This window comes from Ceraceosorus guamensis (genome assembly GCF_003144195.1).
Source record: "Ceraceosorus guamensis strain MCA 4658 unplaced genomic scaffold IE81scaffold_73, whole genome shotgun sequence".
Taxonomy (NCBI): domain Eukaryota; kingdom Fungi; phylum Basidiomycota; class Exobasidiomycetes; order Ceraceosorales; family Ceraceosoraceae; genus Ceraceosorus; species Ceraceosorus guamensis.
In genome coordinates, this window is record NW_020290068.1 from 22,807 (window position 1) to 46,994 (window position 24,188).

Below are 24,188 nucleotides of genomic sequence, written 5' to 3' on the forward strand. Positions count from 1 at the left end.
GAGCTATATACTCTTGACTGTAAGTCTTGAGTGCGCGCATCAATTTCGAGCTCGAGTTGCCCTGTGCGTAGAGGTCGCGAATGCGGTCATCATCGGCCGACGAGTGCCGAGCACGGCTGGCAGTGAGTGAGCCACGTGGCGAGCCCAACAGCACACGCGCCCGAATGCTCCGCTCGCGTCTCTGGTCAGCGACACGAATTGAACCCGCCGGGGCCCGGGTGAAGGGAAGCATGCGCGCGTGAGCGAATCAGGTTCCCCGCGTTGGTCAAGCAAAGCGCAAGTCGTAAGTCGTGAGTCGCAGTCTGAGTGCGGCAGCAGCTTGATGCGGGTGCATGGGATTGGGATTGAGTTTGAGTGATTCGTCGCTTATTCACCACTCGTGACTTCATCGGGGTTCACCGTTCCCATCACTCGCTGCAAGCTGCATCATTGGTATCATTGCCAGACCCTCTTACGCTTCCTCTCAAGCACTTCCTTCGTTATACTTCTACGCTCAACTTGCTGGTGTTGCGTAATCAGCAGCGGCGAGACAGACCCAGGCAGTACTGCTCATCATAATAGGCACACACACGATCACGATGTCTAGCTTGATTTACCCTCGATCCGCCATGGCGGCTAGGCAGTTCCAGCTTGGTGAGTTGGAATCTGCGCTTACAGATGATCGCTCCCAAACGGTGCTTGGAGGGGAAGGGGGAACAGGCGGTCTAGAATGCCGGTCGAGTGAATACCTGCATTGAAGCGCTAGGTCTGAATGGATGGACAACAATGCCGGCATCACAATCACGCGTCGCATGCCTACGAATCGGCGCAGAGGGGCGTAGGATGTATAGCGCGCGGATGGCACCAAAGGCATGGCGGTCTGGCCTTGGAGTTGGATCAGACTTTTGAGCTGTAAAGTTCATCCCGCTTTGTTCGAGTGCGGGACGCTCTCGAAGCTTCTGGGAGTGCCGCATCCCCTCCAATGCTGCACGGGCTGACATCCTTCTTTTTGCCGTCTGTAGCCGCCTTCAGACCAGCTGCCATCCAGACGGCAGGTCTGCGCACGAGCGCCCCTTCATCCAAGCCAACTTCCGCCGCAGCTCCAAAGGTCGGAATGTCTCAAGATGAGAATTTGAACCTCTTGAACAAGCAGAGGAGCATCAGGCCAATCAGCCCTCACTTGACCATCTACCGAGTGAGTGCGACACGTCTCATGAGGACAATCAGATCGAGGTGCTGATTGGTGCTTTCCCACTTGCGCTTCTAAATGCAGTACCCGCTCAACATGTACATGTCCATCTCCAACCGTATCACCGGTGCAGCTCTCTCCGCAGGCTTGGTGAGCTCGCCTGCATTGTTGCCGTCCAAGTCGAATTTCTCTGACCTGATTGGCGCTTCACAAACAGTACGCCGGCGCGATCGCCTATCTAGCTTTGCCCTACTTGGGTTTCTTGGACACGTCTCTCGTTCCTTCGACATTGGGCTTCATTGCCGGTCTGCCTTTCTGGTTCAAGATGACCACGAAGAGCATCTTGGCTGTTCCGTTTGTCTACCACACCATCAACGGCGTCAGGCACTTGATCTGGGACTCTGGACGTGAGTGTCATGGTCATTGACTTGGAGCATCCGCGCTGAAGGGTGATGGCCCAGCGTCATGAACCACACACTCACTTTGAGATCCATCTGTCACCTCAGGTCTGCTTTCCAACAGCTCCATGGACACGTCAGGCTACACTGTTCTCGCTCTTACAGGAGTCACCACCGTCGGGCTGGTAGGCTGGGGCGCTTTCTGGTAACTGTTCTTTGAGCACCATCGTCGATCTCTGAGCTCGAAGCTTCACGCCCCTTGACTGCAGGCTCTGTAACTCTCGCAATGATAGCATAGTTCCTCACACACAAAGCGGCCGCTTTGTCACTTTCGATTCGCTCCGCATGTTCCCACGCGAGACTACTGAGGTCGCTTCGACCGCGCGCTGGATGTGCACGCAACATCAGCATCTCACCTGCGGCTAGAGGTCAGAAGCGAGGTGCGGCGTGACACATGATCACGCAAACAAGGAGCGATTACGATTGCCAAGCAAAACGCGCGTGACTGAGCATCATTGTGTTAGTGAGAGACATCTGCGTGACCGAAGACTGGGCCGCAAGACAGAGCGGTGAGCGGAGCAGGCTAAAGGAGGGTATCGATCGAGCTCGAGGAGCTGCGTCTCCCGAAAAAGCTCGGGCAGCGCGTGTGAAGGCGGAGGCTCGAGAGCTTGGCCTTCAAAAGCCACTCCTTCGCGCACTGAACATGGCCAGCCGTCGTACCTAGTGGCGAAACAGCTGCTCGTGAGCTGAAGAGTCACGAGTACTCGTCTGCGCGCGTCGTGTGCACCGCTCGATGCTACTCACCTGTTCGATGCTAATAGCGCCTTGCTTTAGCGCGAGCGTGCTGCCATCGTCTCCTGCCACCTGCAGCGCGCCATCCGAAGCGATTTGCACAGGCAAGCCAGGGCGTCGCTTCAGCGCGTTCGAAACAACGTCGCCGTCGTCGTCATCATCCATACCATCATCAATCTTGTCGGCCACATCGTCATCGTCATCGTCATCATCCATGCCACCACCAGACTGGAAACGGCTCCTCGGATTGGAGAAGGCCGCACCGCTTCGCGGACCGTTGGACCAAGGATTGGTCGGGCTCGACGGCTTGTTGGCGTCGCCAGAAGCATTTCTGTCGAGCTGAGGGCTGCCGCTAGGTGTACCTCCAAATGTAGTTCCTGGCTTGGCTGAGAAAGCGCTAAAGTCTGAGACGACCTTCCGCGAGCCTGGAGGGCTCGACGGGGAAGCTCCAAAGCCACCTCTACCGCCCTCGGGAGATGTTCCTGCGGAAGAGAATCGTCCATAACCAGCGCTTGTCCGACTCGATGAGCTAGATCCGAACCCGAAAATGTCGGCCATTGCTGAGCTCGAAGAGCCCGATCCATCAGCCGATTCACCAGACGTGCGAGGATGTGCGTATGGAGTGAAGGGTTTGTAAGCAGATGAGACGGATCGCTCTCGGAGATATTTCTCAGAGAGTCGACTGCCGGTAACTCTGCGGATGTGAGGTCTTGCCGAAGCCAGATCAGGCGCCGCCGACCAAATTTGAACGTTGTGCAGTGACTCTGAGGATATCGTAAGTCAGCGAACGGAAAAGAATCACCTGAGTCGGCATCGACCAAGCTCACCTGGCGTTTCCCGGTATATGCTCTCGACGATCAGCTGCTTCGTAACTTCCCGGCGCAAGGTTAGACTGTTGTACAGATCCCTCGTGACCGAGTCCATAACGTCATTCTCCGCTGGGTTGTCCAGACTCATTTGTGCGATGCGCTGAGCGACTTGATCGCCGATTTCTCGATGCAGCCTGTCTAAGGACATGCATTCGCCTGCGGCCCCGATGATGACAGGTGCCAACAAACTAGCAGTGGTGAGAGGCAGCAATTGGCCACCTGTGATGCGCACGAGGCCCTGATAAAAGTCTGCAGCATGCTGATAGCCTGAGAGGGCTGGTTCGCACGCGACCATGAAGAGTGGGATGCCGGATGCTGCCATGGCTCTGGCTACTTGTAGCGGGTCAAAGCCGTCTGGGGAGCCCTGTGTGAAGCCGTCGCCGTACTGCACAGTGCCGAGATCGAAATTAGCGCCTTCGAGCTCTGGCAGTACATCACCGCTCTCGCAAGCAGTCACTCACTTCGCCGATTCCGTGGGGTGGGGCATCTGCAATCAAGACGGCTAGCCGTGTAGCTTCAGGCCTCCAATCAAGGTCCAATGCGGCTTTCATGGCGGCCGTTACAGCCTCTGGTCCATCCCCACCACCGGACGCATAAAGCGTGCCCAAATTTGCCTTGATCACGTCAATCGATTCGGTGAAGCCAACTGTAAAGTGAGGGGCGGGGGAAAAGTGAGAACCTTTGGCGTGCACGCACGCGATTCCACTTACAATTCTTGACAATGTAGGTGTGGTCTTGAGGCGGATGATCCCTGTATGCAATCAAACCGATTCTTAGAGCGCTAGGAGCGGACAGGTGCTCTGAGCGGATGATCTGCGAGTAGCGCAACCTATCAGCCGCTGTGGAGCAAAGGTGCAAGCAAGGTTCACGACTACTCGACGCACCTCTTCTGAGATGGTTTCGATGTTCTTGGTCGCAGACGCAATGTAGCTGCCCATGGACCCCGTCGCATCCATGATCTAGTCCCAAGCGGCATCAGCGGGCATCGTCAGCGGACCCCTAGGTGCGCATGCTTGCGGTAGAAGTAAATCCCCCTTTGATGCTCACAAAGACGAGATCCAGCAATCTGTCGTCCTGGGGATCCGGATCCGGCTCCGGCTGGCTCATCCCGAATACACCAGCGCCGGTAAAGCTTTGCTGGTGCGTCGAGCTGCTCGCGCTCGCGCTCGCGCTCGTCTCGGGTATATTTTGCGCAGCGCTCCCAAACATTCTATGCGATATGGATCGTGGCATGATGCGTGAGTGCTGGCCAGACGATACCCGAAAGTTGGCCCTTTGGTCGCCGTTAGAGTCTCGATTGTAGGCCTGCTCTCTCTATTGCGCAGCAACATCGACCCAAGCTGTACTACAGCCCTCGTCGCTCTGTGCGAGTACCAAGGTGAGAGAAAACTCACCCATAAACCCCTCCCCTCGAGCCGCTCGCCGAGCTCATGTTGCTTTCTGTCAGGGTCGTCGGCCAGGCGTAATGTCAGGGTGACCAGCACACGGCTATCCTGTGGTCGCACCGTGTTCGTGATCAGTAGAGATGGTCAGAGTTGCGAGCGTGAGAGCGGCCTTTATATAGAATTGTGATCTGGATGGCCGGTCGATGTCGTATTCAGCAGCATGTAAAGAGTTCGGTCGTGAGGTGTGATCACTGAGTTGCAAAGTCGTTTGCGATGAGCGGGCCCCGCCCAACTTTTGCTTAATTGCTCGTCATGCATGGATCAAGCTAGCTCAGCAGCAGCACGCCCCGCACCACGCCGCACTGCACCGCACCGCACCGCATCTCATCTCATCTGAAATCGCGCGTCATCGGCATCACGCATCAGCAGCCACTCGCATGCAAGCGCCCACGCACGACTCGTGCGTCGTGAGTCGTGCGTCGGAAGCGCCGGGCGCTCGCACTCAGACTCAGCAGACTTTCGACTCACGCAAAAGCTCATCCTACACATACATACATACATACATACATACATACATACATACATACGTGATCGGATTCACAATCTACGCTGCCGCAGGAGACCAATCTTGAATCGAGAATCGTAGATTGAGCCGCACCACACACCGCTGCATGGCCAGTGTATGATTGATTGTTCAGCCATTGTCCCGCCGCGCCCCCGCGCAACCCAACGAACGCATCTTGAAAGCGACATTCACGATCGACGATCTTCATTCACGATTCACATTGTTGATTTCACGATCCTGATCCCAAGCAGCCAGCAATGACGAATCAAGCTCGAGCCTCAGCAGCATCCGGCATGCGCCAGATTTTCCAGATCACGGCAAGATCCCTTTCAAGTTAGACACTCGAAGTGAAACTTCTTCACCAAGTCTCAGACGCCAAGTCTGATGCTGGCGTTGGGACGACGCATTGAATACCGGTGTCCGTGTGCTTCTACATCAAGTATCGCACATCGACATCACACACGGCGCACGATCATGAACGAGGATTCATTACAGAGCCACTAATCAAAACGAACCTCGCATCATCCTGATGCATGTGCTTTGGTTTACCGTAGTCTCGTTTTGCTGCTTCGATCAAAATATCACGCGACGAGCTTCTCGTAGCTCGGCACCCACATCTCTCCCTTGACCCACTCGTGCAGCTCCTCTGGCTCCATGCTGCCAGTGTATCCACCATCACGAGCTGCTCCTTCCTTGTTCATCTGCTGAATGACGCGCGTCGCCACGCTGGCGCTGATTTCTCGAATACGCTTGAGACTGGGGTACACTCTGCCTTCCTTCTTCTCTGCGTCGTTCAGACTGTCTGCCAAGGCGACGGCGGCCTCCGTGATCGCAGCGTCGGAGATGTTGCCTGCCTTGCACAGCGCACCTGGGGCCGGAAGAAGAATGAAGAGCAAAGCAGATGTCAGGAATCGCTTCAATGACATCTCATTGCCCGGTCGCACTCACCTGCAAGTCCGATCGCGGGGAAGACGTAAAGATTGTTGCCCTGACCAGGTATGTAATGCTTTCCATTGTAGTCCTCTTCGGGGAAGGGCGAGCCAGAGGCAAAGATGCAAGAACCTTCGGTCGCCTCGAGGGCGGTGTGAAAATCGCATTCGCTGAGGGAAGACGGGTTGCTCAGAGGCATGATGATGGGTGCCTTGTTGAGCTTGTGCATCTTCTGCAGCACTTCTGGAGTGAACGTCTTCGGTACGGTAGACAGACCAATCAATGCGGTGGGCTTGACATAGTCCACTACGTCGTCTAGACTCTTGTACTGCTTGCCTTCGTTGTCTTCTCGTGCAAAGTAGACCTTGTGATCTGCTAGCTTGTCACCACGGTCCTTTGTGATCAGACCCTTGGAGTCCACGAGCCAGATCTTGCGTCGCGCCTCCTCGACCGTGAGACCTTGTCGTGTGAAGAAGGCCATGAGCTGCTTCGCGACACCAACACCTGCCGAACCAGCACCAAAGAACAGAATACGCTGATCGTGAAGAGGTCTGCCCGACGCTTGAGAGCCGAGGCGAGCTGCGTTTACAAAGCCCCCCAGGATCACACAGCCTGTGCCCTGGATATCGTCGTTGAAGCACCTCGCCTTGTTTTGGAACCTTTCCAACAAGCCAAACGCTCGCTCTGATGCCCAATCCTCGAACTGAATGATCAGATTTGGGTAGGCCGTCTGCAGAGCTTCCATCACTTCATCCATAAGAGCGTACACCTCGTCATCCGAGGCGCGCTTGCGGCGCAAACCAAGGTAAAGCGGATCATCGAGGAGCTCCTGATTGTTGGTTCCGACGTCCACGACAATTGGCAGCGTAGCACGGGGGTGAATGCCGCCTGCAGCCACGTACAGCGACAACTTTCCAATGCTAATGCCCAGCCCTCCATACCCCAAGTCTCCCAAACCCAAGATGCGGCTGCCGTCAGTGATGACTGCGATACGAGGAGCACCGGCTGGCACTGGCCAGTTGGAGATGACATCCTTGACGCTTCCCTTGTCCTCGATGGTGATTGTCAGACCCTCGGGCTGTCTGAAAATGCGTGAAAACTTTTGGCACGCTTCGCCGACAGTCGGCGTGTAGATCATCGGAAGCGTCTCCTCTCCGTGCGCCATGACCAGCGCGTAGAAGAGACGCACATTTGTCTGGCGAAGCGCGGTGAGGGCAACGTATCGGCCGACTGGTGGTGGAATGGGGCGTCAGCGAGACGAGACTGAGTGGTGCTCGTAGAGGAAGCACTCACGGTCGGTCTTCTTCTCCCGTATCTGAGCCAAAGCACGTTCTATTTGCAGCTCCATCGACTGTTGAGCAGGAGGCAAAAGGCCTCGCAGATGAAGCTCATCGCGCTTCTCAGGTGAGAAAGCGGTGTCTTGGTGTTGAAAGAGGTCGCGCAGGATGGCGGTCGCGGGGGTCGTGGTGGGCGGAGCGGATGATGAAGGCGTGGATCGATCGCATTCGCGGGGAGAAGGAGGCATGGACAAGGAGAAGCGGTTGCGGAGAGGCGGTGTGCGTGAGCTGCGTGATGCGCAAAGCGGTAGCGCAGCGGTTCCAGGCCGCGAAAGAGCAGAGGGAGTTGGGAAGACACGTGACTCGAAACCCGCTACAGATCCTCGGCGCCCAGCGTGGGGCGCCAAAGGCAGCTTGGAGCTCACGGAGACCCTCATGAGGTGCAACGTGGCCAGTCAAGGGCAGATGCGGCAGCAATCTGTGCGTGACACTGCCAAAATTGCGCAGCGTCCTAGCGAGCGCAGCCTGGCGATGGCAAACAAGTGAGAGCAAGTCTCGCTCGACGTGCGGTGCGCGCAAAGGCTAGGAAGAAATGACGATGGCGGATGTGGCGCTTGCAGCGAGCGGCTCGTTGCAAGCTTCTTCTTCTTGACTTTTGAGCGCCCGCGCGCGCGCTGCTACCCTGACTCGACGCAGCACGCGATGGTGCAGCTGATAACGGATTATCTCTGGAGATCAGAACCGACAGTGCCATCTGAAAGGGTCGCTAGAGGGGCCCCAAGCCAGCACCTCTCGGCAACCGGACTTCTACGCTTCCCGCGCAGCTTTCAGCAGTCGCACAGAAGACGAGCAGGCGATGGGCCTTGCATGGGAAGAATTAGGTGCAGGGGGCGGCAGGGCAGGGCAGCAGGAGAGGGTGGTGTGGGGAGCGGAGAAGAAATGCAGACTCGTGAAATCACCAATCGTGAATCGTGAATGTGCAGCGCTTGCATGCTCTGTCTGTCTGCCTGCATGCCTGGCTGCGCGGCGCTGCAAGTTGTGATCAGAAGGATGGATGGGCGAGTAGGGGCAGCATGCAGAGCTGCGAGGTGACACGCAGACGCACAACCACCAGCGTGCGCGCGGCACAGCGCCGTCCGTCTGCCCGTACCACCGCCGACTTTGCCCGACAAGGCCCTCTCCCCGCGTGATCAAGTCTGAGTCACAAGCCAAAGTTGTGGCCATGGATGGCAAAGTGCAGTGCGCACAATCTTTCAATCAGGCTCATAGCCGTGATCTTTGCCTGCCTCACGTCTAAGATCGCAGAGGATCAGAGCGCCGACAATCATCGTGGCCTCCTGCTTCATACAGTCCCCGTAGCACATGCATGCGTGCACCTGCCTCCTTGCCAGCATTCAGACCTCAGCACTGCCCCGAGCTAGAACTGACTCACCTTGATTGGAGAACATGTCACGCAGACTCGCAAAGCCACCTCCACGAGAGGCAGCGAGGTGCACCTGGAGTGTGAGAAGGAAGGAGAAGGTAGCGTGAGCGTGAGCGAGAGCGGGAGCGAGAGCAACAAGCAGATGTATGGAGTCCGCAGCCGAGACATGGCAGGGCAGCCAGCAGCAGCAGCCGCGTGTGTATGCGCCTCATATGACCAGCCAATGGTGTGTAGAGAGACTGTGACTGACCATATCGCTGCGAGCATCATCGGTCGTCTTGTGATCCGGTGTCGGTTGAGGCGGCTTCTCTCTTCTGTTTGGCGGATGTCCAGAAGCGCGGGTCTGATGGGCGTGTTGCAGCATCGAGGTGCCGGCAGAATCGCCGTTCTGATTGCTTTGCGGAGACATGATTGCTGGAGAAAGGGGCGAATTTGCGCGTGTAATGCAGCTGTGTATGCTATCGCTGGCTTCTGTTGAGAGGCAGACGGATAGATGATGGTTGATGGTTGAGACACACAGAAGTCACGAGTGTTGTAGGTGTGATTGCTAGCTGTAAAGACTCGCCCCGATTATATCGGTGTTGAGAAGAACGGGTTGTTGAGGCGGTAAAGGCAGGGGAATTTAGCGTAGTCGCCGTCACCAGTCGTGAGTCCCGAGGTCAGTCACGAGTCTTGACTGCGCTGTGTGAGCATGTGTTCCCAAAAATGAAAGTGGCATGCAGCCATGCAGCCATGCAGCCATGCAGCAGGCAGCAGGCAGCTGCACGCGCGGGGTGGAAGCTAACGCGGGGCATGGACGGACGATGTGGAGAGAGAGAGAGTGAGTGAGATGCGGTTACAGTGTGACTGAGCCTGCGGGCACTACGACAGTGTGAGTCTCGAGTGCGGTCTCTGTTCAGACAGGGATGCGCTGAAAGTGGGGAGAGTGCGCAAGGCTGTGCTGTATGCAGTCAAGGTCAAGCTCATCTTACACGGGGACTCTGACTGTACGGTACTGAGTGACTGAGTGCGGGCCCATGGAGCTTTTGCATGCTGGTGAAAGCCACACGATTGGTGAGCTCGCGTGCCCTTGTGCACACGCACTGGGCGCTTCACATAGGATATATGCACCCGATCCCTCTCCCGACTCCTCTCACATGCCAAATCTCGAATCAGAATCGCAGCCGCAAGTCACGAGTCTCGAATTCATCCCGCACCGCTGCAGCCAGGGTGCTACCATCGCGTATTCATCAAACTTATCCTTGCTTCACGCCTAAATTACAATGAATCGCCAATCTGGAATCGTGATGAATCATGGATCCTGATGAGGGTGCTGTCCAATGAGTAATCTGGAATACCTCTGCTGATACACCATTCGACACTTGGAATCGAAGATGCCTGCCACGCGGCCAAGAAACACGATTGTGCATCACGTCAGTGAACGAATGGCAATCAAAATGAAAGGTTGCAAGATGGAGAGTCGTGATGACGATTGCATCTGTTTGTGCGCATACTCGGCACAGCACCCATCCACACCTTCACGCACACTTCGCCCCTTGCGACTATCGTCGTTGACCTACAACATCGTACATCGGCTAGTCGTCTTGAAAAAGAGTGCATTCGAGAAGTCGTGCTACAACACAGGGGCTTGCGGCGTCATCACCTTGAGCTTCCCTCTTCCCCTCTTCGAGGCAAGTTGCTATAGTCGATTCAAGTAGTCACGAGGGTGCAGTCACAGTCGTGACATTTTGCTGCGCATCGGTGGACTTGGCACGGCGAGAGCACTCTTCACTTGCGACCGCTCAAGACGATGCCAGCACAGCACGCGTGCGTGCGCTGGGATCTGTCCGAGTGGGCGGCAAGGAAAGGCGCGTTAGGGGTGGACATGAAGTCGAGAATGCCATGACTGCAAGGTAGCCTTGCCTGCGTGATGTTAACTATGGCTGGCTTATCCGAGCCCACACAGGGTCGCGCTCGCTCACTTTGCCTGGCCGTACATCGATCTGCCAAACTTTGCCAAGCAACTTGGCCTTGGCCTTCCTGGAATGGGTTGCAAGGGGTGGCATATTCAACAATCACGATGCGATCCCCAATCTGCCTGCGAGGGCGACAACGCTTGATGATCCGCAGTGACTGTGACTCGTGATTCACACTCACACACGGACTCTATGCTGCTGTCGCCGTACGTAAATTGTGACTCATGACTGGTCCATTCACTCTTCACGATCCGTGATGTTTGATACCTACTCCCATGAGTGGTTCTCGAGTATGTAGCTCGGTGTAGCGCGGTGTGAACGAGGCAACGTGGTAGGAGCCAACTCCGCGGCACTCTCGGCATCGCGCATATATGTGATGGACTTGGAATCGGATCCATGGCATGATTGCATGGTAAATCCAAAATTGTGCCGTGACGGCGCTTTAGCAGTTAGCAGTTGAGTGAGTGAGTCACAGTCGTCAGTCAAGAGTTAATCGTGAATTCAGGGTCACCCCCAGCATGCATGCGGCGTGACGATGGCCGTGCACAGCACAGCGGCCACATGATGTACTGGCATGCATGCATGCACGCAGCAGAGGTGAATTGAGTCGTGAGTGGAGAAATTAGCGCGCAAACAACTCGACCGCATCCGCGGAGCAGCAGTTTGAGTGTGAGTGTGAGTGTGACGGGCAGTCAAGACTTCCAGCATGTGGCTGTGTGCGCGATGATGCTGAAGACGCATATATCCACCCACCCACTTGCCGCTGATGTACAGTCAGTCACGAGTCAAAAGTCTTGAGTATAGGCGGGCCATTCGTGATTCGCCATTGTGTGATTCTACGAAGACGTATATGGTATGTCGAAGGCTCTGCAGACAGTCAAGAGGGTCACTCAGCTGCGCGTTTCCGCTTCCAGAGAATCACCACAATCGTACCGCGCACTATCGTGGGCTCCATATTGATGGCGTGCCTACTCGACTCTACTCCAGTACTTGCGCTCAAACAACCTCGATTGCGGCTCGCCCTGCGTGCAGCTTCGGCGTGCTAGTTCAAGTCTGCCAGCTCAGCTGAGCTGCTTCCTCCACACGACCACTCGTACTCCGCGCTTCCATCGGCTGATGGAAGCTGAAGGCATTCATCCTCAAATCACACCTTTGTATGTCAGCTCGCGCTTTGCCTAGACTGGATCGCACACCTCAAGCGTCTCCCACGCATACAGCCTGGCGTCGTCACTCTCCCCGCGTCCAATCTAGCGACAATCACTGCTCTCAACCATGAGTGCGAGCAAGGAGGGGCACACGACGCCCGACAGAAGTGATGGAGACCTCGCTCCCTCTTCGCCTGCCCCACCACTGTCCGCACGCTCGACCGGCGAACAGAGCGCCTCTGCAGCATCCATCCGCACCAATGCGACTGCCTCCACCAAAGCGCGTCGAGCCTTGTCCGGCTTCAAGTCCCGCTTCGCCTCCTCCAACAGACGCCATCGGCACACTGAGAGCGCTCCTCCGGAATCCTTTGAGCGTCTAGCGGCAGAAGATGAGCGGGAGCAAGAGGGCATCCCACACGCGGACTCTGCCACGCAGACCACCACCGTGCAGAGGGAAGGGAGCGTGAGGAGGAGAAAGCCATCGCTTCAATCCATCAAGTCTCTCGCTCGCAGAACATCCTCTGTCGGCAATGGTAATCGATCCAGCGCTCACTCACATCAAGAGGACGATGCACCGCCCCTGCCAGAAAAGTCTCTCGATGCTGCCGCCTACGATCTGGATACGGGCAACGCCCAAGCGATGGAAAAGGTCAGCAACAACGTTCAACGAGCTCCCAGCGCAGCGACTCGACTTCACAGCTACTCTCATCATGCGAGTCCTCCAGACTCAGGGTCAAGCAAGTGGAAGGACCCGCTTGCATCTCAGCGAGGTCTCATCCTGCGGGCTGTTCTGATCACAGCGATCGCTGCTCAAGTTTCAGCCTGGCTGCTCCACTGGTCCGTGGGCATCATAGCTGCAGCCATTGGTGCTCACGTATCGCTTAAGTTGTTCGAGAGAGCTGGGAAGGATATGGCATGGGAGAGGGAGGCAGAAGAGAGAAGAAAGGTGAGCTGAGTCGACGTGACAGATACTGTAGACGAGTCGGCCAACTCAGAACTCAGCATCACACCCACCAGTCGGCCAAGCAGGCACACCCAGAAACTGCAGAATGGGTCAATCACCTCCTCGCTACTGTCTGGCCACTCATATCAGGTACGTACAGCCGCCTCGCTCGATGAACGCTGCTAGCTGATTGATCGACTTTCTACGCTTTGCCGCTGCCAGCCGAGTATTTTGTACCGTTCATCGATCTTTTGGAGGACGCTCTGATGCAGCAGGTTCCGGGCATAGTGCACGGGTGTCGTGTGGAAGGCTTGGATCAGGGCACCATACCTCTTCGTATCGTCGATTTCAAGCGCTTGCCGGACGATGATGAGAGCTTTTCACAAAGCGAGACGACCAGCAAGAGCGCGCGTAAACAGGAGACGCTCGAGGAGGATCGCACACAGCAGCACGACGCACCAGCGCTCGATGTTGGTGACTTTGTCAATCTGGAAGGTGCGTTGCGGGGGGCGGCAAAGTGCAGCACGCCAAAACCAAGCCGTATATTCAATGATGCCGACCATCTCTTCTTGCAGTTTCATTCGCGTATCGCGGCCCGCAAGCACGTAGACGCAAAGCTCAAAGCAATAAAGTGGAGGGCCTTGATACCCCAACAGACGCTCATCGTGGCGTCAACGATGGAAACGAAGATGATGACTCCACCGGTATAGAGCAGATACATCTACTGTTGTACATGGCCATCGGCTTGCAGAAGATTGCGGCAGTCCAGGTGCCAGTCTGGATAGAGATGCTCGGTATCGAGGGCAAAATGCGTGTCCGGTTGCAAATGACGCCTGCCGCACCTTTCGTCAAACACGTCGCTTTCTGCTTTGTCGACAAACCTCGCATCGAGATCTCGGCCAAGCCCTTGAGCAAGCGAATGGTCATCGACGCGATGAACTTGCCACTGATATCTAGCTACGTCCTGCACTCCATTGAGCGCGTCATCAAAGATTTTATCGCGCCTCAGAGCTACACCGTCGATGTGGGGTCTCTCTTGGGCGCTGGCGATGGCCCTCAAAACATCTACGCACTCGGCGTCATGGCGGTGGTTCTGCACCGCGCAAATGGCCTCGCAGCCGCGGATGTGGGAGGCACGTCGGACCCCTACGTCGGCATATCATTCGCACGGGCGGGTAAGCCACTATACCTCAGTCGCGTCATGGCGCGCACCAAGAACCCAGTGTGGGGGGAGACGAGCTTCCTTCTCGTTGGGCCTGATGAGGTGCGAGACCACGAGCGACTTCGTCTCGCTGTGTACGACGCGGACCGATTCAGCGCGGATGACGAGCTCGGTCACGTTGATGTGTCCATCTCGCGGCTCATTCGACGAAGTTTGAACAGGCCTGGCCAGCCAGGGCATGTCAGCTTCCTCGAACATCGACAGGACGATCTCGCTCCTGCCCGTCGAGGCGCTTCGGTTCAGGGCTCGCTCAACTATAGCGTGGGATTCTTCCGCCTGGCTCAGCCTGCCTCCGGTCACCGCGCAACCCGCACGCATCTGCTCCAGCAGGCAGCCAATAAAGCGAACTCGCCGGCAGAATCCTCTCCAGGACCGCCCAGCGCAAGCACGCCACACGAGACAGCAGGTGTGGGCACTCAAAGTGCTACGAGTGAAGCTGACAAGCTAGATGTCGCAGCGAGCCATGAGGCGCTGCCTCTCTCCCAGTACTACACAGGCTTCGACCGCTTCATGAATAGCCTTGGCTTCCCTCTCGATGCCGAGCTGATGAAACAACGCGCTGAGCGGCACCAACGCATAGCAAAGCTTACTCGAATGATTGCTGGCGACGCAGAAGCAACTTCGGCACCCCCCGAGCCCGAGTGGCCATCCGGAATCCTTGCATTTCACATCCATTCCATCGATGGTCTCGAGGCGCAAAGCTCTTCAAGCACGTACAGCAGCAATTCCAAGAGGCTCGCACCAAAGACACGCTACACTGGAAACGAAGAGGCTACTGGCAAAGCTGCACCCAAATTCCCAAGCTCGTACGTCCAAGTGCTGATCAACGACGAAGCAGTGTTCCGCACTCGAACCAAAGCCCTTGATCCTCGCCCATTCATCAACGCTGGGACGGAGCGCTGGATTGCGGACTGGCGAAAAGCACGGATCGACTTTGTCGTACGAGACCAGCGCATGCGAGAGTCTGATCCCATTCTAGGATTGGTCGGTCTTCGTGTAGCCGATGTGCTCCAAAGCAGCAGTCGAAGCTCAGGAGCGTGGTACACGTTGACCGGCGGGCTAGGCTTCGGAAAGATTCGCATCACTTTGGTCTGGCGCTCCGTCGAGTTGAGCGCCCCCCGCCCCTTGGCTGGCTGGAATGTGGGCGTTGTCGAAGTCTCTGCCGCTCGCGTACACGGCATCAAACGGGCAGATCTCGACATTGATCGCGCTGCGCACCTTTACTTTGAGACGGTTGGGGGCACAGCGGAGACGGACGATGTCGAGGCTCATAGTGACAGCGACCAACTGGGTTTCGAATTCCCTCTCAAGAGCCCTTTGCGCATCGCAGTGCGGCAAAGGTACCCGAGCTTCCTATACGTGCATCTGCGCAGCGATTCGCGTGTGCCGGGCAGGAAGTACAAGCATGCGTATGCCCTCACGCCGCTCAATCGCATCGCAGACGACACGCCCCTTGTGCAGCGCCTGCCTCTCTATTCTGCCGCGGAATGGCCAAAATTGGAGCAACATGCGCTGGGTGCGTTCTCCGCTACCGAAGTGCCTCCAGACAAGGGCAAGCTCAGACCCGTCCTCGAAGAAATGTGCACCGCCGCGAAAGATGGTGCAGGAGATGATCACGAGCTCGTGGAAGGCTTGAAACTGGTGGGCCATCTCGACCTCGCATTTGTCTACCACAGCGGGATCGCTCCAGAGCATAAGGCGCTCACAGCCGGCGACCAGGAGATGCGTTTCGCTTTCGAGTGCTACCTCGCGTCCAGCGATGCTGGCGAGCGAGACAAGCCCAAGTCCCTTTCTGAGCAGGTTCGGCGAACAATGTCTGCCAAGCAAACTCAAGGTCCTTTGCCTGAGCGAATCTCGAGCGACAGCAGTCTGGATAAGGTCACAGGTCCACTTCGAGATCCTTCACCAAAGGCTTCAAAGGCTGCAAGTGCCGCCAACAAGAGAATGTCCATGCCTCCGGACTCGCTACGCGTCGACACCGCTGTGAACGGCGAGGGCAGCAATTCTCTCCACAAGCGGTCGGTCTCGGTACCCGTCGCGGAAGGCAAAGGCAAAGGGCGCAACGAAGCACAGGAAGAGGTCGATGAAGATGCTTTGTACGAGGAGGAAGCAGAGGCGGCGCAGTCTGACGAAGAGTGGGACAGGTCTAGAGACTCTGCAATGGACTTTGACGATGACCCCACCAGCCCAGAGGGCAGACGAGCTAAGCAGAGATCCCTAGCGAGGCAACACAAGGGTGTGGCTCAAGTCAAGGGCGTTCGTTCTTTGATGTGGATCAAACAGAATGCAGAAGACGGCATCGGCAGAATCAAGGTGAGCCAGCAGGCGCGATGCGATTTAGGATAGCGGAGAGCTGATCATTCCGTCATTTGCGCACCGGTACCCTCATAGCGAGTCACAGGAGAACAGCGCAAGCGCGTCCCCAAGATGGAAAGTGAGGGTGTTTCTCACTTCTAGTTCGCATGTACATTTGCGACTTGATAATGGCGTTTGAGGAAACAATGCCGCAAGCCACGCAAGTCCCTTGCGCAAAGATCCTTTGTCCCGCAAGATCCCCCCAACAGATCTGCTCTGAAATCAGCTCTTATACCTGCCGCCCGCGTCATGAGCAATGAGCAGCAACGACACTCGTGACTCTCATGGCTTCGTGAATGGGCTGTGCATCTGAATTTGCAACTTGAATGATTTCTTGTCGTGCGCCGGCTTCCTCATACGCAATGCAGACACTATCATGGACGTATTGTTGGGGAGTCGTGCCGTTTCTCATCACCTGCACCTCGTTGCTGCGCAGCTGCGGAGCCGCCAATTCCCTTCGCCGCCTCGAGCAATTTCGCAAGTTCACCCTTCTCTATGCTTGCTTGAGTCTGTAGTCGCGCTCTATTAAGATCAACCACCGTCTGTGCTGAGAGGGAAAACGATTGCGCCAGCCTGTCAACGTGCCGCGCCTGAAGCACCATCGCCGCTTGGGACTGTGATACTCCAGTGGACTTTGAACCGACAGAACTGGAGGCGGCGCTCCCCTTCGCGTCATAGATACCCAATCCTACTGTTTGTGCTGCTGGCGTTTGTGCTGCTGCTGTAAAGATGGTGTCCATTTCTTGAGAAGGAACCGGCCGAATGGCATCCAGCTCTAATAATTGCGAGAGATAAGACGACGACTGGAATGCTGCAACGGGCGGGTGTGGGGTCATCAGCATCTTGTCGAGCGAGCAGTAGAGGTAGCACGAGACTTACCCCGCCAGTGGCTGAAAGCTCTCCAGACGAGGTAGAAGAAAGGCAGATTGGGTATGATTGGGACCAAGGCGAAAGGGATAGTGATAGGCATTCCTATCAAACACCAGATGAGCCGAGACCGGTGGTGCGGGGTGCGATGCTTGGTCATCTTTCTCAGCGCTGCAATGAGGACTGGGCCTTGAAGATACGTGGCTGGATACAGCAGCTGAATCTAGTCGAGCGCGTTACCGATCGCGCGCACGCGGAAGGGCCGTGGTTGAGCGATTTGTGGATATGCCAAGATGGCACGCAAACGCCCAAGGGCAACAAAGAGTCCCACTCACCTCCGCGGCGCCTTCCGCTGCCGACTGACTCGCTGAAGCCTCCCGCTTGCTCCGGATCTCTGACAAAACAGGCCCTGCTTGAGGATCGACGCCTTTCAGCGCCCACTCCTCGTACTCTATCCTGTCCATCAAACTCTCTCCAGCTCTGTACGTCCGCCTCTTCCAGTCGAAAGTCGACTTGGCACCTGGCTCATTGAGGGAAAGCCAGTAGTTGGAAGCTTTGTTGAGCAGTCGGGTTGCGAGCGGCAGTTGCTGTGGCTTCTCATTGCCTTTACCTGGCGCCGAGACAGGTGCTGCAGCTGCATTGCGCGCGATTGCCGAAGAGGGTGGAAGGGGTGCGGAAACAAAGGTGGAGACAGCGGATGCCGTAGGGCTAGCACGGGCAAGCGGAACAGCCAAGAGTCTCATGCTTGGGCGGTGTGTGAGCTGTCTGTCTTGTCTTCTTCGACTTAAGGGGGATCCAGGTGGGTTAATGAAATGCCGCGTGGGATTTTGACCGCGATGCCGACCCTCGTCTATGTCGTGACTTGGAGATGTAGTGGTGGTGGAAGCGAACGTGGCGGTGCTGGAAGAATTCGATTGGAAGACGCGTTCAGCCACGCGCGGCGTGCCGACTTCCTGCATACGCGTGCACCAGCGCAGAGGCATCAAGCAAAAGCCGGTATTGCTTGCTCATCATGGTCACATAGCAGCCCCGGCGACTGCCCATTGCAGGTCTGGAGAGGGCCTTTGATGCTGTTGATATCGCAAGGCAATGTGAATCGTCAACACGGAGCGACCCGTTGAAAATTCGATGTGTGCACCGCAACAGTCCTGATTGGGAGGAGATGCAGTGATGTTCGACTGACAGTGCTCCTTTTGTCAAGGTGGAGGTACATGTGAGCGTGGTGCCAACTGTGTTGTGAGCACAAAACCCTCACACGCCGGCAAACACGCGCGCAAACAGCAACAACCGTCTCTGTCGCTCTAGTGGAAGCATCAGCACAAGGAGAAAGCATTCAGAAAATCACATGATGCGTCTCATTTTGTCCTATGAGAGGTTCACCACGCATCAGTGCTGGGTCATGAATCCCCTTCGCATCCGCAGCAATCAAATGCTGGTAATACACGTCCAAGGGATGAACCGATGCATCTCCACAGGAGGGCACACCGTGCGCGTCAAACTTCTCTTGGCCTGCGCTGCCCCGCTTGACGCCTGCGCACGCCCGGAGCAGTGCGATTGAATCATCGCTGGCACTGGCACATGGCATGCCATAGTAATTTGAATAGGCAATTGTGAGACACATCAAGCTCAACAAAAGAGGCAAGTACCATATACAAGACCAAAGTTGCAGGGCAAAACACCTCACTTGATTCTCTCAAAAAGTCCACAGCAACCTAAAGACCTGCTCGTCCACAGCGCCATCCAGAACACCAACGATGCGTGCGCGGGAATGCAAGTGCTGCATCTCTTGGCGGGACAAGATGATCTCCAAACCAAAATTGCCTTGCACAAATTGCTGCACCGCTGCCAGGTGTTGGGAGAACCCTTGCCAGCTGTCTGAAAAGTCTCACACAATCGACAACATCGAAGGACTGATACATTAATTCCATTGCTTTTGGATGGCGTGTCCAGCAAGGCGGGGTTGCGATGACACGGAGGGTTCCTGTCAAGATCAAACGTAGAAGACTCAGATGCGGCGACCATAACGTTTGGACTCTTTTTGCTTCCAACTCACTTCCAGCAGTAGCTCAGCTACGGCAACGCATGGGTGCATGTCTGCTGTCCGGCAGCTCCACGACCCGGTATTCCTCGTTGAGCTCAAAGTCTCCATCCACATCCTTGTCCACCATCACAAACTTGCCCAAGAGAGACTCTGCCTTGTGGAGCTTGTGCCAGCCTAGTCCACAAAGCCAGTTGCAAACACAAGCATTGTTCCTGTTCCCTGTCCCTGTTTTCTTCACGCTCTCCATGCTCTTTCCCTTCTCCAGCAGCATCTTGGCTTCCTCCACAGAGAGCTCTGCTGCAAGGTACGAGCAGGTAGCGGGCACATCATGCTCTGCTATGAAGGCATTGGCATCCATGGCACCTTCCAGCTCCTTAGGAATTGTTCCAATAGCTTGGCAGCTATTCAGGGCTTTGTGGAAACACAGAGCCTTGCTAGAAGGCTCCATCTTTGCCAAGATCTTGACGGCGTTCTGACAACATCCAGAGCCCAAGAAGATGCTGATCAATCTTGAGTGCTCAATCATGAATGATTGATGAATGCGCACACTGAGGCCAGGGGTATCGCAAAGACGCCTAGACGCTACTACAAAGACCTCTCCTCTGACAACAATGTCTTCGCCTTTGACGCAGATGGCAATCCAAATCCATTCATGCAACTTCAACAAAAGAAGGCTGCCAAAGCACCCCAGTTAAGGTGATCGTGGTCTTCGGTTGGCAGCTGGGCCAATAGTGCCAACAAGTTGTCCAGCATTGTTGGTCTCGGGCAGCAATTGCCCTTGACTCTCTGGCATTCTGTGCCAGAACCCTAACCCTGAGTCATAAGCAAAAGAGTCCAGTGGTTGCGCCCCTTTACTGCTTTTTTGATCATCGCGATGGGCTTATCAACAAGCGCAACTACTTGTGCATTATGCCCACCATAAATGCCCCCAAGCAGAAGCGCCACTTTGCACACCTGGTCAAGGAGATGGAGAAGAGCAAGCAAGCAAGCAACTGTGCCCCATGCAGTGACATTTTACAAGCGCTGACCCAATCACACACAGTCCTTCAATGCCCATGTTGAAGCACTCAGCATTGCAAAGCTGCCCAGAAGCACCTTTGAAGACCTCAGCAAAGACAACAACAACCACAGCTGCAACAAGCACGGCAACCCACTGCCATTTCCTTGCCTCAGGCGCAAGAAGCCAGGTGCTGCTGACATGAGCTGATTGTGGTCTTCAGTAAGCTCTTTTGCCAATGCTGGACCTGGTGAGCGAGTCCGGTAATCGAAGAGAGCAAAGTCTCACTTGGTGAAGGGGGAGCGCAAATTCCAAACAGCCTCCTCAAGATCAACAGGTGGCTGCTCACCTCGCCTAGCCAGCTCACATGCTTGGTGATCAGCCACTTGGTGGATTCCAATGCATGCGCTTGCTGCTTGGCGAGGATGGCATTGCACAGCTCTGACACCATCGTCAGCATTGGAGACAGGACTTCAGAGCAGAGAGAGGCCTCCCTGTTCCAGCTGCGGGTGCTGGGGCCACGTCATGAGACGACCACTTTAGCTGATACACTGTGCTAACCATGCCGTTGCGCACACGTACTGGTACATGCATGAGGACAACTCTTTGCGCCCCTTTGTTTGCTGAAAGTGTCCAGACACTTGCAGTTCAGTCAATGTTTAGAAGCAAGAAGGGAACTGGCTTTGGCCCTCCAGGTGAGCTAGCATGCAAAGCTTGCTGTGCTCATCCACAATTGTACATGCTCACTTTTGACTGTCATCTTGCGCGCATGCATGCAGACTCTGCTCTGCAGGCCTGATTTGGAAGTTGGAGCTTTTGGGCACTGTGACCAGCTAGGGAGCTCAATTGCAGTCATACAAAGGTGTGTCTGCTTCCTCCAACCCACTCCAAGTCACCTTTTGTTCTTCAACCAAAGGCTGCAGCCTAACAATGAATACTGAATGTGAATGTCACCCTCAAGGAGTGGTGTTCTAAGGCCACGTCAATACTTGTTGTTGCCTGACAAACAGCTGCTTGAGTGGCAATTTGCTTTTTGAGAACCCTTTTTTTGTGTTTTGAGGTGCTCATTTTGCGTTTCGAGTTGCTTGAAGGCCTCCTGTTTCTCTGCAAGTTTCCTTGAGAGCGCGTTGTTCCTGCGCTGTAGTCTCTCGTTGTTCCCCACAAGGTTGGTGTTTTTTTTGTTTGGGATCATCTTGTTCCTTGGTCAAATCATTCAGACGCTTCTCACCCTCGCTGCGGGGGTTGATCTGCAAGGTTGATGAGGTCAGTGCTCGATTTATGAAATCCCTCAGCTTTGAGTTGCAGTGGAAACTAACGAGGGACACGGTCCATCATAAAATCGTCGAGAGTATGATGCGCAGAAGAGAAGGGACGCTCTGTGGTGGAAGAAGAGGGGCACGGTCCATCATAGAATCGTCGAGAGTATGCAATCACTGATTGCTTGCACCTAAGAGGAGGGAATGGCGATGGATTGCCGTTGTCATTGCCTCTGTTGTGGTCGTTGATGTCGCTAAGGTCTCTGAGGTCTTTGTGCCTTGCGGGCTGACTATTCGAAATATTTACATGGATTTCCCACCTTGAAGTCTTCCGCTTTTTTAGCACCAAGGGGTAGGCCTAGTTGCTTTTTGGCAAGCTTTTTTCCCTGCTTTGTGATCAGGGGCTTCATATAGGCAGCACATCCCAGTGTCCTTGGCCTGGCACGGAGGTCCAGGAAGTCTGCCTCTCTTCCAGGGACTGTTGTGCTGTGTGTCTCCAGGCCATGCCATAGCATGAAGACGCCTGGTCCATTCTTCAGGACGACCCCAATCTCCGGAGCTCCAAAGTCATGCCCGCTGGCTGGCATTGCTTTCCATTCTGAGTCCTCCGTGACATCCAGGCCCACGGTGAACACTGGATCATCTTTGTCCTAGATGCTAAGGTCAAGTCAGCCCATGTCCACTATGCTTCCTTCAAAGTTCTACTTACTGTGTGATGGGCAGAGATATACCCTTGGCATGCTGCACCCTGCATGGCATGCCCACAGAAGCCAAGAGCTGGTAGACCTGCCGCACGGGTGCTCTGTACATGTTCTTGATGCAGGCCTGGCAAGATCCCCGCTGTCAATCATTCCAGGTAGTCTAGGATCACCTCATCCTGAACTTCCGCCTGTTCCGTGCCTCAATCTAACGTGCAAGGAGGATGCTTACTTAGTGACGCACAGCCCGCTAGGCTTACCACACGTTGGCGATAGTCTTTGGCTTTGGTGCAGAGACTTGACTTTCCAGCCAAAGCTCCCACCGCAGCCTACGCAGATCCAGGTTCACATCACTGAGCCCTAAGATCAAATCTGACCCTACAAGCCCGTTCCATGTGGTTGCTCCTGGATCCATGAAAGAGCAAGAGGCACAAGCGGCAAACAACCAAGACTGTGCAGCATCAAAGCTGTTCAGCTTGATTCTTTGCCTCCCTTTCCTCTGCCTTAGTCCTCTCTCAACAAAGTGTGTCGAAGGGAAGTCGTTTTGAGCATGAGCGACTATGCATGCGTGGAAGAAGCTGCAACTTACTTTGTCAAAGACGTTCTACCCGTCGCTGGGCGCATTGGTGCCGCTGGCCTCTCCGACAATGAAGGGATCCTTCAGCAAGCGCTGCAGGTAGGCGTCTTTCTCAACCTTGAGAACTTCATTCTCCTTTCAGAGAGCCACTAGCTCATCCTGGCCTTTTTTGTCTCTGTTGGAGCTACTGTGAGGTTTTCAATGATTGACTGCCAGGTCAAGAGAGACAACACTTTTAGAACTTTGTGAAGTGTAAGGGTGAATGAATGAGAACTCACCAACAGATGCTCCAGCAAAGTCTGGACTTGATCATTTGCTTCCCTATCCTCTTCCTCAGGCCCTTCTCAACAAAGGCTGTCGAAGGGAATTGTAGCTTCCTAAGCTCCCAAAAGAGCATCATTTTCTCTTCGGTGCGCGTAACGAGGGCGCCCTTGGCCCAACCACGCTCTTGATGGGCTGGGCTTAGGGTTCTTGAGATGGTTGGCGCAAACTTGAGCGCAGACTGAAGCTCACCATGGGACGTCAAAGGTGGTCTGTTGATTGGCAAACTTAAGCTGAGGTTGCGCGTCCGACTCTTTGAGAGGATCAAGCTTGCTCTGAGGTGTAGAATGCTCGTTCTGGAGCTCGGAGAGCGCTGACGTTGCAGCGTAGGGTGCCGTCTCTCGAAGAACACGCCTGCTCTGGGACATGGAATCATTTTGAGCTCGGTGTGCTCCCACTGGCACGTCTGAGCCAAAAATCCTGCTGAGCGAGTCTGCCCAGCAGAACATCTACTTTCTTGGGGCGCCTTTTTTTTTTTTGGAATAGTGGGTTGAGACACGGTAACGAAAAGCTCTGTGTGATGGCCACGGATGCTCAATGCTGACACTTTGTAAGTCAGAAAGGTCTGCAGCTGCAGTGCTGCAGTCTCCTTAGCATCAAGCTCCGCATTCAACATCCCACGTCTAACAAGCGGAAAGGGTATTCCTGAGCTTGCAGCGTCCACTCTTGGTGTTGCTCAGCGCCTTGCTCTCCACCCAGACTTGTTCAATTTCATCGAGATTAATCTCGGTTGCAGCATTGAGCTACACCCAGATCAAAACGCCGTCTCAGCATTGAGCTATTCCAAAGCAAAGCACCAATGACCGTTGATTTGATAGTGCCATCATTGACAAATGCCTGGGAACAGTGCTGACGAATCAAAATTTGGTCCTGTGTGCAGAACATCGTTGATAGCGAGCAATTGCAGGCTGGCTGTCTGAGTTTGAACCCTCGGGCTGTGCGTGACAGTCGACTTTACGCGACCTGCTACACGTTGGTACCAATTGGACGTGGGGTGGAGATTA

General features: G+C 55.2%; 6 protein-coding genes across 6 annotated transcripts; 2 read left to right on the forward strand and 4 right to left on the reverse strand.

The window, feature by feature from the left end:
* Positions 1–1,093: 1,093 nt before the first annotated feature.
* IE81DRAFT_293659 (cytochrome b560 subunit of succinate dehydrogenase) lies at positions 1,094–1,775 on the forward strand (the record flags this gene model as incomplete). The annotated part of the gene is made up of 4 exons (XM_025512008.1): positions 1,094–1,174; positions 1,253–1,318; positions 1,386–1,575; positions 1,675–1,775. The coding sequence occupies 4 exons, from the start codon at positions 1,094–1,096 to the stop codon at positions 1,773–1,775; spliced, it is 438 nt and encodes a 145-aa protein (XP_025367421.1).
* A 91-nt stretch (positions 1,776–1,866) lies between these two features.
* IE81DRAFT_325737 (hypothetical protein) lies at positions 1,867–4,859 on the reverse strand. Its single transcript, XM_025514613.1, has 8 exons — positions 4,622–4,859; positions 4,275–4,437; positions 4,112–4,186; positions 3,938–4,040; positions 3,689–3,873; positions 3,186–3,612; positions 2,371–3,122; positions 1,867–2,286 (listed from the first exon to the last, which is right to left on the reverse strand). Exons 1-8 carry the CDS (start codon positions 4,657–4,659, stop codon positions 2,242–2,244), a joined length of 1,788 nt encoding a protein of 595 aa, XP_025367422.1. The 5' UTR covers positions 4,660–4,859; the 3' UTR covers positions 1,867–2,241.
* Positions 4,860–5,758: 899 nt separating this feature from the next.
* Positions 5,759–7,632, reverse strand: IE81DRAFT_293667 (hypothetical protein; the record flags this gene model as incomplete). The annotated part of the gene is made up of 3 exons (XM_025512009.1): positions 5,759–6,045; positions 6,126–7,337; positions 7,401–7,632. The coding sequence occupies 3 exons, from the start codon at positions 7,630–7,632 to the stop codon at positions 5,759–5,761; spliced, it is 1,731 nt and encodes a 576-aa protein (XP_025367423.1).
* A 4,301-nt stretch (positions 7,633–11,933) lies between these two features.
* On the forward strand, positions 11,934–16,665 carry IE81DRAFT_234356 (hypothetical protein). Its single transcript, XM_025511158.1, has 5 exons — positions 11,934–12,853; positions 12,925–13,000; positions 13,073–13,345; positions 13,426–16,385; positions 16,464–16,665. The coding sequence occupies exons 1-5, from the start codon at positions 12,035–12,037 to the stop codon at positions 16,527–16,529; spliced, it is 4,194 nt and encodes a 1,397-aa protein (XP_025367424.1). The 5' UTR covers positions 11,934–12,034; the 3' UTR covers positions 16,530–16,665.
* A 136-nt stretch (positions 16,666–16,801) lies between these two features.
* On the reverse strand, positions 16,802–18,037 carry IE81DRAFT_293677 (hypothetical protein; the record flags this gene model as incomplete). Its single annotated transcript, XM_025512010.1, has 3 exons — positions 16,802–17,202; positions 17,307–17,517; positions 17,630–18,037. The coding sequence occupies 3 exons, from the start codon at positions 18,035–18,037 to the stop codon at positions 16,802–16,804; spliced, it is 1,020 nt and encodes a 339-aa protein (XP_025367425.1).
* Positions 18,038–19,360: 1,323 nt separating this feature from the next.
* IE81DRAFT_331755 (hypothetical protein) lies at positions 19,361–19,861 on the reverse strand (the record flags this gene model as incomplete). The annotated part of the gene is made up of 1 exon (XM_025515270.1): positions 19,361–19,861. The coding sequence occupies one exon, from the start codon at positions 19,859–19,861 to the stop codon at positions 19,361–19,363; it is 501 nt and encodes a 166-aa protein (XP_025367426.1).
* Between the last annotated feature and the right edge of the window lie 4,327 nt (positions 19,862–24,188).